General features: G+C 34.3%; 1 protein-coding gene across 1 annotated transcript; it reads right to left on the bottom strand.

Annotated features, from left to right (window-relative positions):
* Positions 1-9,944: 9,944 nt before the first annotated feature.
* LOC149543536 (protein FIZZY-RELATED 3-like) lies at positions 9,945-17,242 on the bottom strand. The gene is made up of 10 exons (XM_089798330.1): positions 16,324-17,242; positions 13,484-13,606; positions 12,610-12,714; positions 11,873-12,052; positions 11,645-11,707; positions 11,143-11,337; positions 10,954-11,055; positions 10,738-10,800; positions 10,552-10,620; positions 9,945-10,450 (listed from the first exon to the last, which is right to left on the bottom strand). The coding sequence occupies exons 1-10, from the start codon at positions 16,885-16,887 to the stop codon at positions 10,397-10,399; spliced, it is 1,518 nt and encodes a 505-aa protein (XP_089654456.1). The 5' UTR covers positions 16,888-17,242; the 3' UTR covers positions 9,945-10,396.
* Positions 17,243-18,062: the final 820 nt, after the last annotated feature.

The following is an 18,062-nucleotide window of genomic DNA, read 5'->3' as shown; positions in this document are numbered from 1 at the left end:
GGTTATGCAATAAATATTGTGATTGAATTTCCCTTATATTTCTTTGTTCATTAGAAAAGGTAAAAAGGACATACATGTGATTTTAGATTGATGTATAATAGAAGATGTTGATTGTGTGGTACTGACTAATGATGGATTATGGTTTTGTAATATATTTTTAAAAAAAATTGATGGATCTCATGGGGTGGTATATAAGTACATCTTAAGTTAGACGATGCCATGATTCATGAGTCAAGATTCATTTAAATTTTACGATTACTATTGTTTTTTATTGGCATTATTATGCTCATATGATATGTTGTTATGGTACAATAACAATCCTTGATGATTTTTGTGAAAATATAGCAAATCAAATGATAAAATTCAATGATTTCAATTTGTAAAAGTTAAATTTGAATGCCTAATTTCATAATCATGAGTTAAAAGTACTAAATTCACAACTATAACATTTACCAAATGACCCTAAATTCCCTTCTATACAAATATAGAAATAAGGGACCAACAACAACTTTAAGTCATTTTGCCTCATGGGAAGTGTCTTAGACTCTTAAACTAGCATCAAATTGATCAATATCAGTTACTTTTTTTACCTTTGCATTTGACAAGCCTCCGCTTGGCAAACAAAATAGCATTTTAATTCTACTACGTTTATCCTGTTCAAGAAATAAAGTTCAAATTTTAAAATCATATCAAATGATTACAAATAGAAATAAAGTAAACACTACAAAGATGATTAAAATCACTTTCTAAGTGTCATATTATACATACTCAGATGCTTAATGGATGTCTTATGATATGACTGAAGATTTTGTCATCTTTTTTAGAATGTTGAAGTTTTCTTTATTCGGTGTTTTACCATTTGTTATGTTATAGTAGATGACCTTTAACTTCGTTAGACTTCCATACTTTGAAGATTTACTTGAAAGCAATGCTACATCCAATAGTGCATTCAGATTTTCCAATGGTTTGATGCAATTCAAAATTCCTTCAAGAGTTGAATCTTGAGGAAACTTGACTATTTCAAACATCATTTTGGCCTCCAACTCTTTTTGGTAAGCTTCCCTGCCAATGAATGTCGTTGATGAATTACTAGAGCAAGGAGTAGGGAAACCAAGACTTATCATTATTTTTTCTCTATCATCCATCTTGGTGAGTTTTCTCCCAATTGAGTTCAAATATTCCTCTCCTTCCCTTATACTTTAGCATTTTTGAATGATAGTTGATGTCTTTACTGATGCACTAACACGGTCATGAACTACTAACATAGTCATGAACTCCTTGGTTGGCCAAATACCTATCACTTTGTGTGTTGATTATGTGTATAATATGTCTTGTAGTCTTCTCGAGCTTAAAAAGGTCATTGTTCTTCTCAATCTGCTCTTTGATACTCCCACAAACAGTTCAAAAACTTTGATGCAATTCAAACCAATCACACAACCTATCGGTATTTGCCATATTTTCCCCCTATTTTTTTTCTTTAATTAGCTTGACTGAGTTTTATTTTTTTTCATTTGACTCAAAGAAGTTGTTCTCCAAGGTTTTGATTGTTTTATTAGCCTTTTGTACCTCTTGCATCATTTGTGACAATTGATTTTTAGTTTGTTTCTTTATTTTCTCTGCTTTCTCTTCCCATTGTTTTTCTTTTTCCTTCTCATTGTCCAATTCCTTATTTATATAATTGATTGTATGTCCACTAGACTCCAACTTTTTGAAAATATCTACTATAGATGCTCTTTCATCTGCAAGTTTTTTATTTATTTCTTGCAATTTGTCCCCGAGTTCTTTGAGTTTTTCATCGGCTTCCATATTAACATGGTTCAGAGTATCACTAAGTTTCTTATTGCTCATTTCCAATTGTTCCTTCAACATCTCAAGTGTTGCTTCTCTCTCTACATTTAAATCAGATAGCTTTTTATTGCTTTCTTCCAATTATTCCTACAACTTTTTATTTCTACCTCCATATTTTATGGCTGAGGTTATGCACTTGGTCCTTGAGGTGAAGCACTTGTAATCCTTTTCTCTATTTCTTTGCACCTATTATTTGTTTATTTCTCCTTTTTCTTTGCATTTTCCAAGTTTTCTTTTAACTTTTCAATTGCCTTCTCCAACCCTTTTTTCTCTCTCCACCATGAACAGTGAAGTGTAGACCATAGAGTTGGTCTTTTTTGCTACATTGACTTTGTCCATATTTTTTACTTTGGTAAAATCCATAGATAGTATGGTAACATGAAAATTTGATGATTTATCTTACTCTCTAGTGGATTATTATCTAGTTTTGGGGGACAAACAATCATAAATTCCATCATTTCTTTATTGGTGTTGTATGTTGGAAATATCCTACTCAATGCAGGTTCTTGAGATTGAACCACCTCAAGTACATCCTTCTTGAATGCCTTATTATTTTCTCTATTCATCTTTGTGGTTTCTTGAAAATTTGATACAAAATTATTGAATTCAAAAATTGAGTCTGCTAATACAATACGATGCTTGAAAGGAGAAAGAGCACTTACAACATTGTACTTGTCTCCACCAATGCCTGAGGTTGTAATAATTGCATTTTGAGGATTACCAATACCAATGGCATCACCCCTTCTTAATCCTACCCTACTACCACTAACAAGTGGAGTTTTTGGACTGTTTTGAAGGTTTTGTGTTGAGGGAGTTGAGACTCTCATTGTACCAATATCAGTATCTGAAACCTTTTGCTTCTTTGCACAGTGACCTTCAACTCCAGAGGCAATGATTTTGTCAAATTTTAGTCGCATCGTACCTTTTGCAAAGGAAACAACTTGGGAAGTTATATATCCACTTGGGACGAAAAATTGCTTGGGTTCACCTTTTTTTGAACCTAATGGGTCATCTAACTCATATCCAATGTTTGGTTTATGACCACATCGGTACATCCGGTACTGGGAGTGGATACCAATTTTCTTGACCTGTTATGCCTAGCCCACCATCACCTAGATAACCCATTTTGTGTATCATATTTTCCCTTATGTCATATTTTTTCCTTGTATATTGATTAAGTACAACATATTGTTCAGTTGTTAAATCAAATGTACTACTACTTGGAGCAGTGGAACCAGTGGCAGTGCTTGTGGCTATGGATGAAGGATCCTTACAAACCTCATACTCATTGCCTTCATCAACTACATCATGTTGTGTTGCTATTGCATTTGGATGCTCATTATCCCATAATTTTCTAAATGTTTCATCCTCAGGCAAGTCTTCAAAATCTACAGAGATGTTTGGTTCACCAAGATTCTTCCTAATCTCTCAAAACCCTTTTTTTTTTTATCGACACCACTTTGCAACTGCACATCATGATTTATGGCATCTGGAAGATGTTTTTTACTTGGATGACCCACTTTTTGGTAGAAATTGTAGGATGTCACTAGCTCCACTTTTTCTTTCTGTCTGTGCAATTCTTTAATTTGTGCTAACAATTCATGTATTAAAAAAAAAAATCACTAGAGCATTTTTCCATCTCTATTTTGACCTCTTCCCATGAGTCCATATTTTTAAATCTTTCAATCAATGGCACACTCTCATGTTGACATTTGCTTATGGATTTCGCATTATGTACAAGCTTTGAACCAATTATGTTTAGTGGGTCATATTGCTAGTGTCTGGCAGCATCAAATTTAAAAACTACAAACAATTCTTGTACCACAATGAATGCTCTCCTCTCAAATGTGAACCCTCCACATCTGACAAGCAAGGAAGGAAAAATGGTTTTCTTTTGCTGGCCATGAAACAATGCATCTGTGCTTTCCATATGTCGTACATATTCTAATGCAAATACCCTCTTTGTCACATGTATAGGAATTTTGTAGGGTTATATAATTGAACCATAAAATCTTAATACAATACATTCTTCCATAAAGTACTACTCAGCCAATTGAATTTGACTTCCCAATTGAATTTAATCATTTACAAGACACAGGCAATCTAGGTATTGAAGTGCATGTAATTTTATGATAAAGTGGTGCCAAAAAGAAGTCTACAAAGTGGTTGTAGTTCCGTTGGGGATCATCCATCCTAATCACAATTGTCCATTCAAATATTGGTTTACCAAAATTAAGCTAAAGCTTGTTTGTTTCAAAAATTTGGCGATGCTTTGATAACAGAAGATAGCACAAGTAGGTCGTGTATCTAAATGTCTTTTGTGATAGTGGATCTACCCCTCTTTTAATCATTAACAATTGTTCGTTCATGTGATGTACAATGTGCCCAATATAATTATATCTTATGGGTTGTTTTAGACAATGAATATTGAAAATCATTTCCAAAATGATGGCACCCACTTTCTCATTACTTTTCAAACCTAAACACATTGATAGCTGAGATATAGTATCTTGAACCCACTGCGAAAAAATATTCAATTCGTAAGGAGGTTTATGATCATGAGGCAAATTAAATGTGTCTGCTAATCCTCTAATATAACAATGGTTTTTATCTGAACCTAACTTGTCATATATTTTTGCCAGTTTTTTCAGGTCAATGTGAGTTGGGTTTTGTTCTTCAAACCCTAGGTCCAATAGTCTACCAAATTCACTTTGCATGATAGACAAAATTACCTCCTATGTGTTTCAATTCACAATTGCCTTTCTATTTTTATCATATTTTTTAGCACAAACTATTACAAATTCTGGACAAGGGAATATTTGAGGGAACCCCAAGTGGACAATTCCACCAATCCACATTGCAACTTTGTTTACAATGGTCCCTATCATGGTGTTCAATTTAATTTATATTTTGATTCTTTTTGTGCATCATTCCACTTATCTTCAATTGCATATTTGATTGCCTTAATACTCCTTCCATAGATAACAAGATCCAAAATATCATGGAATTGATCAGTAAAATCTAGCATTTTAACAAGTTTGTGCATGTCAAAAACTAGTTTCTGGGTCCCTTGTATTTTCTTTTGGGTTGCAATTCCACTACTAGTGACACTCCTTTTGTATGTTTTCGTCATTGCTAAAAACTTTACAAAACTATACACAAACACAAATTATAATTTACAGACACAAATAACATTTAAAGCCTAAATTGTATTTGTAATTTTTAACTTTTCAAGTTACCTAGCTAGTAAAAAGTAAACAATTTAGGCTTACAATGCACGATAAATTGTAATTTAAACCCTGAATTTTACGGCCAATACTAGTTACTAAACTATCAGTAAAAAAATGTGTTCAGGAATTAGGATCTTAGTTCTTACCCAGAAAGTTGAAACTATAATTGATATTGTTGGCAATTGCTTCTAGATTAGATTGTGTTTAGATTTCTACCATCAATGTTTCGAATCACACTATGTGATTCATCATCAGGATGAGAGAGCAAGAGTTGCAAAACAAAGTATTTTCTGTGACGTTGTGATTTGTCAAAGAAGACTAGGTTTCTGATGCTCGCAGTTTCACTGCTTTTACTAGATCTTGGTCCTTGGATTGGTAATTTGTGCACATAGTAGAAATCCAAGTTTGAATAATGAAAACTAAACCTTACGGTATGCACAAAAGAAAAGTACTCGAGCATGTGTTTGATATTAATTCTAACGTACATTGTACAGTGGACGGTTGCTATTATAATTATTCGTAAAACCATAAACATATGACTGTTACAATAAAATTTAGGATTAACTCTAATAGTTATCGCTAATTTATGAAGAATTATTTCTAAAGACTTCTTTTTGGGGAAAATTTTGAAACAAAATTGAAGGTAGCCAAATTTAGCCCGAAATGAATCTCAAGTCATCGATCTTTGATGCTCCAACGGTGTTCGCGGTTGATCTTTACATGTCTCATTACCGCATCATGGTCTATATCAATGCCATATGTCTTCTTTCTGACCCAATTCCTATATGGCACATGTCCTCTTTTCATAGCATTTGAGAAAGCAAAACTACTCTAGCCGAAATCAGCCTGAAATACAACTAGGGTCATTCGATCTTTGTTGATCAAACAATGTGTATCATTGTAAAGGATGCGGATGCTACAACAAATGTTATGTCAAGTATGCCACATGTCCTCTTCCCAAGGAATATGTGAATACAAGTCAACTGTTGCCGAAATCAACCCAAAATTCATTTGGAGTTGTTGATCTAAGTTAATCAAACGATGGTCAGTTTGATTCCCTATCTCACGTGTCAGTATGATATCCACCATCCATGTCAAAATGATTATCGAATTGTCATTGGTATTACATGTATGCCACATGTTTTCTCTCTAGAGTGATTTGAAAAAATGAGTTGAGTGCTACCTAAATCGGCCCGAAATACATCTCAAGTTGTTGATCCTTGCTCATCCAACAATAGAGGTGGCATCCCCTTTATTATATTAACACTTGCGTCATCATATTGAAGTATAATTATAATATTAATTATTATTATATTATAATAAAAACAAGATTCTATTAACACTTGTGCATTTGTGCAATGTGCATTGAATTTCAAACTAAACCATTTACATTAAAAATATATTTATCTTATCTTATGCTTTTGAAGATGCTTAAAATATAATTAACTTTAAGTATAGTTAAATTATTCTAATTCATATAGCATACTTAAACTTTTTATTAAAAAATGATTACAATATGAATAGTTGAGCATTCTTATATAGCATATTTATTTGTTATTATAGACTAGAGATGACACGTGTCTTTTTTTTTGTTGCATTTATAAAATTGTTTGAGTGTGCCCCACATTTGCCCGAAAAGCATCTTTGGTCATTGATCTAACTTGATCAAACGGTGCTACTACGCGCATAGTGATTTCATATTTGATCATATTTACCATGTGTCTTCTTTCCGAGACTTTTGGAAAAGCTAGTTGACTATTTCTAAATTTGGCCTGAAAATCATCTGAAGTCATTGATCTTTGTTCATCCAATGGTCATCGCGGCATGACCTTTCAAATTTATAATATTAGTAACATAATTCTTAAATATATTAGAATATTTCTAATTTTAAAAATGAAATAGTTTGTCAATGATATTTTTAAATTGATTGTAAAATAAGTTTATCCAATGGAGAGTTAAATTTGATTGTAAAAGTGACTATCGATTAAATTGATTGTTAAATGTGAAACCTCAATAAGTTAATTTTAATTCAATGTTAAATGTTATATTTTGTTTCTTAACAATTTAATAGAAAATTTGAAAAATGACAAAATATTGCATAAGCATAACAATGAAATACAATCTTATATGGAACTCTATAAATTTCATTGATATTCATTGTCACCTGAAAATTACAATCTCAAGTAGAGTCTAGAGACTCTAGAGGCATGTACGATGATTCTAATTTGATGAAACAAAATGGATAGTGAAACCAGACTTCAAAGGAAAACCCTAGTACTATTGTACTAGTCATTGTAGAAAGCACAAGACCGAACTAAGGTTGTGAATTCTTTTGTGCCACTTCGTCCAGGTTATACCATTTTCAGAGAAAATCCAAGCCAATTCATGTCCATTTCTTATGGTGCTTCAACTGCCCAACAGTCAAGCCCAACAGAAATGGTTGTAGGGCCACATTCTAGTTAGGTTCCAAAGCTTCCGGATTTCACCCGCCCAAGGGATCCCCACCCCTAATTCTACATGAGCAACAGTATCAATGTCATTGCTTAAGTATTATGCTTTAAAAGTCTTCCTCAAGAGCAGCAAAATGTCAACCCTTGCAAACGGTACCTATTCTCATTCTCCAAAAACTAACACCCCAAAACCATTTTCATAGCATGAATAGTTAAGTTCATGGCAGTAGTTGTAGCAAGAACAAGCTCATTGCAGACTTCACCTAAAAGGCCTTCTATTCCTCTTCCAATTTGCATGTTAGGGGAATTGGAGTGGCCATCTTGACTAAAGAGCAAGACCTACCACTCTTTCAAACTACCACTAAGCAAACCAAACCAGAATTGAACAAGCACTAAAAGTATATACCTATTACCAAACTATTGACTACCAAAAACGAGATGAGCAATGACGAAAGAAGTAGCTTAAGTGCCTATAAATAAGCCAAGTGGTTGAGAAATGGTCCCTACTCCCTACATATTTGTCTGTCTGACTTCTAGTTAATTTGTTTTAAATTATTAAATCTTTGCAAATCTTCAACATAAATGCAAGTTCGTGCCAAAAAAGTTGTTATGCGTGTGAAGTCGATGGAAGATAAGATAAGATAAGATATCTTATCTTATCTTATCTTCTCTCTCTCTCTTGTCTCCTATTTTCTAGCTCTCCCACATTTCACCTTCTTTTTAAATGCCATGTTTACAATCTAAATAATAACTTTACTTATCTCATTTTCCCATCCGACTTCCAATTCATTTGTTTTAAATTATTAAATCTCTGCAAATCTTCAACATAAATGCAAGCCTGTATCACTTGCAATGGATAGTAAATACACGTCTTTGTCACTGTTAGTGACATTCCCTCTTCCATCAGCTACGCACGCATAACAACTTTTTTGGCATGAACTTGCATTTATGTTGAAGATTTGTGAAGATTTATTATTTAGATTATAAACATGGCATTTAAAAAGGTGAAATGTGGGAGAGCTAGAAAATAGGAGACAAGAGAGGAGAGAGAGAGAGAGAGAGAGAGATAAGGTAAGATAAAGATAAGATATCTTATCTTACCTTCATTGGCTTCGCACGCATAAGAACTTTTTTTGGCATGAACTTGCATTTATGTTGAAGATTTACGAAGATTTAATAATTTAAAATAAATGAACTGGAAGTTGGATGGACAAATATGTCTGGAATGAAGCCTTGACCTTGTTCAAGTCTCTGGAATGGTGACACGTTTCCTTCCAGCCTGTACCACTTACAGTGGATAGTACATACATGTCTTTGTTACTGTTAGTGACATTCCCTCTTCCATCGACTTCGCACGCACAACAACTTTTTTGGCACATTGTACCTATTTGAACATTGATATTTTGTATCTTATTAGGAAGAGGAAAGTTATTATTTAGATTGTAAATATGGAATTTAAAAATAAAATGTGGGAGAGCTAGAAAATGAAAAATGAAAACAAAAAATACTTCCTTCTTATCAAAGTTGTAATTTGCTTAGATTTCAAAGTTTGGACACCATGTAATATGTGAAGAGAGAACTTGTGACTAATGCCCAATTCACTGACAATGTTGTTGAAAACCAAAACACCCCTTGAAGTTAACAACTTAATAGGGACATCCCATATGCATTGGTTCTTATCTAAATTATTCATGCACCTTGTACTAAATTTCATAGAGTGTATGATTCGATTGTGCATATTTAACATTGATATTTTGTATCTTATTAGGATGAGGAAATTTATTATTTCAATTGTCAATGTGGCATTTAAAAAGAAGGTGAAATGTGGGAGAACTAGAAAAAAGGAGTCGAGAGAAAAATGAAAAATGAAAACAAAAAATACTTCCTACTTGTCAAAATTGTAATTTGATTATATTGTATATTATTAAAAAGAGGAAAGTTATTATTTAGATTGTAAACATGACATTGAAGAAGGAGAGCCAGAAAATAAGAATGAAAAAATAAAAACAAAAAAATATTTATATAATACATAAACATAAATTCTTGATCTAAATTAGTCCTTAGTTGATATATAGATCTATGTATGAATAACCAAATAAAAGAAATTTAAACACATATATGAATATCAACTTACAACCTTATTACAACCTCAACAAGCATCATCTGAACTAAACTTTCTTAACTTTATAACTACAATCAAAGCAATATATATCTAGAATATCTGACATGACTTATCTATGAATCCATTCAACTCTTGTCAAACAGTTCAGTAACGTATATCCTAAACATTACTCAAGAGCTTATCCAGCTCAAGCTTAGAAACGTAGAGGTGATACTACGAAACTGACGGTTGCAGTTGTAAAAAAAAACAGTCAATAAATCCTACTTCCCAAACTAAAAAATAAGACAGAGAACAAATAAAATATTAGTCAATTAAATTGGCCATAAAGTCCACTGTCCCCGTTAAACAAATTGATTTCAAATTACAGATCAGTGGGAACTCTTGTTTTAGTTGAGTCCAGATCAAGAAAAACTCAAATTACAAATTACAGATCAATACAACTTTTAAGATTTTGACCTGAGTATTTCAGCAGTGTTAAACACTCAACACTCCTGAGAAAGCATTCAGGTGCAAAGAATCGCTCTATGCAACAAGTGTCTCCTAGAGTTTTGCATCTCTACGAGACTTGTCAATGCCAAAAACAAGACCAAGGAATGAATAAAAGAAAATTAATGATATCAAGGAACCAGGAAAACCAAATGAATGAGACCTCGGGATCAATATACAAGCCAACAGTCTAAAAACCCAAAGAGATCAATATACAGAGATCAAAGAATTTTAACACTCATGACAAGCAGCCCATAGAATCACCGAATATGGGTTCGTCCTAGGGACCATACTCCAGAATCACGAACAGTGCTCTGCCCAAAAACAAATGATAGAAAAAGCATGTAAATGCAAAAGCAAATTAGAGTACGATATACTTAGTGAATGCAAAATAGAAAGCTGAACTATACCATACCTGTGACTTGGGAGATGGAAAAATATTCCAAAATCTTAGAGTTTCATCCCCTGCCCCTGTCACGATTGTCTGCAAGCAAAGCCCAAAAATTCTTGATAAGCTGTGCATCCATGCTCTTTTAGCTTTCACCACACCTTGATGCATGTGTAATATAAATCTATAAGGAAGATTGCAAGGGATTTATACCTGTCCATCCGGTGAAATAGCAAGGTAAAGAACCCTAAGTGTATGGCCTGTTAGAGTTGCTAGCTGATTTATCACAGCAACAGAAAAACCAAGGTGAGGAATAATGGTAATCAATCAACCACATAATGTGAGGGAACATAAATTACAAAGCTTGTTGAAAATGCAGTTAAAATAGATCATAAGATTGTATAGCAAATGGTTCGCATTCTTACTAACCTTTGTCATGTTTGGATATCGCCATACCATTATCTGGTTCTGAGAATATCCATGAGTGCTCACAAGTTCATTAACATTTTTGCACCAAACGAGATTGCAGACCTGCCGAGGATAGAAAAGCTGATTGAGGACTAGGAGGAATCATTCAAAGAAACAGTTAGAGAAATGTTGTCAGTTGAAAGTAAATACCTGACTCCCAGTATCTACACAGTTCAAACGTGTATTTGTTGCTGTATTCCAGAATCGTATGCATCGGTCTGCTGTCCCACCTCCAGATGCCAGAATCCCATGTTGATGGGGAGACCATGTAATGGCCTTTACTGCAGCTGTGTGCTCACTAAATCTTAACAATGGTTGTGCTGATTGTTGATTCCAAACTAAAAGCTGTCAACATATCAATAGACAAACAATTCAGAACCCTCTTAAAGAAAATGCAGAACTTAGGTGTTTGTGGAAAATCGATTAAACCCAAAATCTGTGAATGTTTCTGGGATTAATGGTAGAGAACATTCCCATCAGGATCAATGGTAGAGAACATTCTTATGTTCCCTGCCCTGATTGGAATGTTCTCTATCATTAATCTTGATAAAAAAACAGGGACACAATTGAATCTAAAAATTATCTATAGATTGTAGAAATCTGCTTTCTCAAACCCAAAATCAGTGAGCCAGAATACCAGAGAAAATTGTACCTGATTGTCGTTTCCACCGGATGCCAGTTCACGATCATCAAATGACCACTTCAATCCACATACCTGTTCGAGCAACAGATATAACTTACATGTTGATAATTGACCTCCACGAATTTTATGTTAATAAAAACAAGTTACAACAAGTGGTTACGACGAGAGACTAAAAATAACTGATTGAACTTGATTCTACCGTAGCAAAAGTTCAAGCTTTAGGGTTAGGGGATTTGCCTCTGATTTATGTCCAGCAAGCTTTCTGACAAAGTCCTCCTGAACTCGAATGTCTCGATGAAGAATATTACGATCCCTACTACCAGATGATAAGATGTGAGAACTCCAAGCTAGTGCCCCTACTCTGGTGAGGTGACCTCCCATGGTCCGTACTTTTTTACATCGAGCTGCATCCCAGATCTATGATGTACAAGTAGGAGAATTGAACCGCAATTATAAAGAATATTTATTGATCATAAATTCTATATAGCTGAATTCAGAAGGTTGCATAGAAAAGTGCAAGAGAAAGTTGGAAAGAACGAAGTCAAAATCGGAACACAGAGTAAAACTTCTACATTGTAGAAAAATAGAAGAACCAAAATATGGTACACCGTGAAGAACAAGAAAAAGAGAAAAGAAGATGAACTAGAGGATGTTGCCAAGTCAGCAGTCACACTGGTTAATGCCCAATATCAAATAGAAAAGGCAATAGAGAAATACACGAATTCAACCCCAATTAATAATTATGTCAGAAGGATGGGGTCAGGTCTAAAAATTATAAATGAGTCATCAGAGTGAAATCATTCTGAAATTCCTTTCCATCTCGAAAAGAGAGAGGTCGTTTCAAGTTGTTCATATTCATCAAAATGAATTAACGTGCAACCAGATAGAAAATAATTAGTGACTTGTTTTTTTAAGCATTTTATCTAGAAAATATGTTAAATTGAAGGCCTTCAAAAATTCTGTTAGTGAATTACCTGAATCTCCCCGTTGTTAGTACCTACAGCAAGATAAGTGCCTTGTGGAGTCCATGCAACAGAACACACACCATCAGCTGCTCCTAAGTCGCACAGTTTGGTGACCTGTGTAAAAGGAACAAATTATGAGGACATTCAAAGATCCTGGAAATAATCCTTCGAAGGCTACAGTTTAAGCTAAAACACCACTATCCAGTTAAGTGTGTAGAAATTTTGGTAAAAAATAAACATAATCAAGCCAACTTTATGTGGACAGTAAATGGTTGCTTCCTACTGATCCTTAAATTAAGTTGAGACTCGGTAAATTTGCATTCTGGCATTCTGCTTCAACGTTAACATTTTCTCGATCAATTTTGTCACTGCAAACCAAAATTTGAATGAATCTGAATCGCTTCTGTTTTTCCTTAAAGAAGCTAATGACTCACTTAAGATTCAATCCATGTAACAACACTCAATATAAATTTCGCTTTTCTATTTGCAGCTTCACATTGAATTATTTCCATCTACATTGGGAAACATCAGCATTTTTTACAACTTTATGATACATGAAAGGACACTCAGAGGCAATGAAGAGATTTTTGCAATCCTATCTGAGAGTGTTAGCATCAGATATGACATTATATTGGGTAAGAAATAATAAGCATCAGTACAGCTGACAGTTCAATGTATATCCTATGATAAATAAGCCCCAGCCTAGAGACCATAAACATTAGACAATAATTTCAGTCATACATTTCAGATAATATACCTTACTAGTGCATGCTTAGCATCAGTGTAGCTGGTAGTTCGATGTATTTCTTATGAAAAAATGCCCCAAACATAGAGACTATAAACATTAGACAATAGTTTCAGTCACATATTTCAGAAAATATACCTTACTAGTGCATGCACTCCATAGATAGACACAGGTGCCTAAACCCACTGCGAGCACATTATTGGACGACCAATCCACTAGATTCAGGTAAAAATCATCTTGAAGGGCAGGGGCATCCAAAACCTGCATACATCCAAGCAACAATTTACTTCCATTAGAATTCCATGTAAGCTGGCTAATACACTTACTCAAATACTAGATCACACCGGTTACCTACTGAAAGACATGGTCTTGTATATTTTAACTAATCCAAGGACTTTTCTCAAATTTAACATCTGTAGGACCAACTCCAAAGAAGGATCTCTATCATCTCTCTTGAAAATTTTGAAGCAGTGTTCATCTTAATTGACTTTGGCATCCACAAGGCTTGTGGATTTTATTCTACCTGTGGATGAGTGTTTGTGCTTGTAATTGACACAAGTATGAATAACAAGCAGGAACGATATTTACAAAGCTCGTTATAAATTACTTGAAAAAGAGAATACAAATTATTTATACAAAAGAAAAGCTCAAAATATAGTCCACAAGTGTAGAAAAAAAAAGAAAAGAAAGCGAATACAAATTATCTCTACAAAAGAAAAGTTCACCACTAGTATCCAATCTTGCTATTTTTGAGAGAAAGAAAGCTTTTGTAATATTCTTTTTGCACAATATGGAGTGCAGAAGGTTCACTCCAATTAAATTGTAGTACATCTGTTATGTAGTGTGTGGAGAGTTGTACATAGAATGCTGGATAGAAAGTACCGTATGCTTCAAATGTATCCCTTGCCTTTCTTCATAGGTGCGGTTATAGCTTTAGTAGTGGACAGCAGCAACTTTATTGCCATGAAAGTCCTCTAATGGGAGCATTTACTGAGTTTATCACAGAAAATATCTATGTGATGGGGCTAATTGGCTGAAGCTGTGAACAGTTTTTAAGTAGTACTGTTTGGATCACACTCTATGATTCATTATTAGAAAGAAGATAAATAAAACAGTGGGACATAAAACAATGACACTAAAAATCTCTACACAGCTATATCCATGAACACTCTCAACACAATAATGAACTATGAGAATGCCATGTCTATTATCCATTATATTGCTGTCTGAGTGGTGCAGTGACATTTATGTCTATAGCCGTAAGTGGATATGGTAAAATTACCCCTTTCGTTATGATATCCCCAGTCATTGTGAGTGTTAACCACATACCCCGTAATTAACACATCCTATCATCTACAATTCCACAAATTATCCTATGATTCAAAGGCATAGTTCAGTCTGCCTACCCTGTTACTAAATACATTATCTGATCCCGCAAGTACTTGTAAGCAGTGAGTAGTGAAGATGTCTAAATTACTTTGCATCTGACAATACCTTATATCTTGGATACTCTTATTGATGCAGGGTACTCCCTTCGACATACATTTGAGATGTGAAATGGATAGATGGAACAGGGGCGATTGAAACAGAGTGGTATTTTATCAAAGAGTGTGCAGTTTATGAAGATATCCATAGACAACATGATGACAACTTACAGATAAACAGTACTATGACAACTTACAGATAAACAGTATGAATGAACTTTTTTGAAGAGGTGAGCTTTCACAAAACGGCAACTTTCTTAATGTGGATCCACCACAGAAGGGTCAACTTGGAGAAATTTCAACAGACTGATTAATTGATTTTCACTTGGTCTCTTAGACCACTGGTCTCATGGACATCATTAAAATTCATTCATTCCTAAAACACTTTTAATTTTCTATTATAAGAATGCCTACTATTATAAGAATGTCTACTGAAGTGAATATCCTGTATCAAATAGTTTCAAAAAACGTATATCCTGTATCAAATAGTTTCAAAAGACATATATTAAGAAGAATAGCCAGCATCAAATGATTTCACACCGAATGGTTTCAAAGCAATGTGGATTGAGTGAGTACTCTGCATCACGTGTATGCCAATGCACTAAAAAAAAATTTCACACATCACTGTCGAATTCAAATCCAGGGATGATTCTATTGATGTTAACAGTAGAGCAGGGGAGGAGGCAAACCAACTTGGAACTAGCAATTCCCAAAAGCTATCCTATATACCTATTTGAGATATTATTGCAATTATTTATTTATTTTCATTCTATGAAGTTAGAAACTAGGGGAAATATCTATTAGTTGTTGAGACTAATTTTGTGTATCTAGAATTCTTAAAAAGTAAGTTGGATTTTGTCAATTATTTCGGTGTACTACTATAGGTCAGTGAAGAGCTTAAAGCTGAGGTTTTGTCTTTTGGGTATTCAGAATTCTCTCTGTAGAGATTGTGGAGCGCAAAGTGGTTTAAAAGTGTCATTTCAGCCCGATACCTGCTGTGTTCATGCTTCAATAGTCGCTCACTCAAAAAACTCCTGTACTTGTGGTTAAATGTCCCTGAAGTCATTATGAAATGCTCCAATAGTATTGCACAAATTGATTAATCACAATGATTGACTATTAGCAGGTGTGATTGGCTATTAGACCATGAGATTTCATTTTTTGAAATTATTTTTAAAATATTAATTGAAGATATCTATAACAAAACTATCACAGTTATTAGACCCCTATCATAACAAACTGCGAGGTTGCCTTTTCCCATTTATTAAACAAAAAAATACCCTCAACGATGAGAGGCTATTCGACAGCTTAAATAGACTGGTCTCTCAAAGTTATGGGGTAAAATCATCTACCATTGACAAATGGAACAAGACTTATTTCCCACCATCGCAACAGATGCAACAAGCACCAACTACAATAGATTAAACCCTACCCTAATGAAGATGAATTAAAAGAAAAAAACCAAGAAGATCTGCTATATACCAACAAACATACCTTGTACGGAGAACGAGTGATCTTACGGGGTGGTTTGGGCGGAGTACCAACATTAGGACTAAAAATTCCCTCACCTCCAACGGGATTTGCAGAATAAGGTGACTCGGGCGCACAGAGATCACTCCTAAATCTGAACAGATTCCTGGCAGGACTGAGAGGTGACTTGTTCAAATCCCTGGAAGAAGCACCATTCGCCCTTTCAGGAGTTGTGGGAGAGGCAGGGCCAACGGCATCCGTCCCAAAGAGCTCATTTCTCAGCACCATTGAATACACGGACACGGAGGAGGGCGACCCTTCTTCTTTAGCTGGTGATGCTTCGGTTGAGCATCGGGTGGGCGAAGGCTTGTTTTCAATGAGGGCGAATCCATTGAGCCTGGAACCTGATCTACTCGGAATGAATCTGTCACTATAAGTAGTTTTACGAGTAGGGGAAGGCGTACTAGGGCACACCCCTGAAGAAGAAGAATACCCACCTGTACTGTTTGTTTGCAAATACAAGGAATTTCTACACATCCCAGGTGGGAGATTCAGCCCCGATTGTCGCCTATTGTTTGGAGAATCCATGATGATCTGAACAAGTAAAAAACAGAGCCAGAAGGTTTGTATTGTCCTCTACAGCTGCTCCTTTTTTCCCCTCCTCCGGAAAAGAAGAGAAAGGGGGAGAAGCAAGCTTAATGAGTAGAGCAGCAAAAGGTTTAAGGTTACAGAGTTAGCATATACTTGTACTGTGCTTAATTGGGCATGACTGTGTTCGACATTGCCTAATATGCTTCAGATTTCCTTTCTCTGCCACACCAACGGTTAGTCTCGATCAAAGCCAGCGGCATGTAACGGTAACTAAATTGAATCGAATGCTTACCTTTTTCGACACGCTCTTTTTCTTCCCTTGCCTTATAATATTTTAGAAACTTGAAAAAGCAAAGGAAAAACGAAATAGTAATCTAAGATAAGGTTGTTATCTATTTCCATCTATTTTTAAAACTTCAAAAAGCAAAAACAAAAAGCTGGTCTAAGATTAGGTTGTTATTACAATCAATTTTTGGATTATATTTGATAGAATTGAAATATGCTTTGTTTTACATATTTGTAAGTAATACAATTGCAATTAAAAATTTATTTTTAATTATTAACTTAGATTTTTGTCAATTTTTTATTTATTTTTCAAAATTAAATTGTATAAAGTTAAAATGTAAAATTATTAATCTTGAAATTTGTAAAAAAAAAAAAATTGTTAATGTGATAGGTTAAAATTGTTTAAAGAAGTAGATTAGGAATCATAGATTTTATATATTTTTTTTGTAATTTAGCTAGGGGATTCTCTCCATAATCCCTTTTTAAATGCATAGATGTGGCATGCCTTTAGGATGAAAATCTTATTAACTTTATGAAAATATGAGAATATTGTTATTTTTTCTCACAACTATCTTGATGTTCATGTATCTCTCTTTACTAAAGCATGTATTTGCAATAATGTGATGCTTCATTTTCAAGTGCAAGCCAACAAAGTTGTACTTGATGTGACCCACTTTGAAAGATGGCCCTTATATGGTTGTCAAAGTTCTCTCAGATTCATCCGCTTTTGGTAATTGGTCTTTGCCCCATGACAGGTGACACAACTACACTTCCTTCACACACCACTCAGATGTCATGTTCACATTTCTAAACCATCATTATCAATGCAGTAGGAGAAGAAATTTTCAACATTAGCACTCTGCCTCTACCTCGTTGTTAGTTTGCGA

This window comes from Cupressus sempervirens, chromosome 8 (assembly GCF_028749045.1).
Source record: "Cupressus sempervirens isolate cs-2001-9-10 chromosome 8, ASM2874904v1, whole genome shotgun sequence".
Classification (NCBI taxonomy): Eukaryota; Viridiplantae; Streptophyta; class Pinopsida; order Cupressales; family Cupressaceae; genus Cupressus; species Cupressus sempervirens.
The sequence above is the reverse complement of the archived record's forward strand: the minus strand, read 5'-3'. Positions and strand labels throughout refer to the sequence as shown.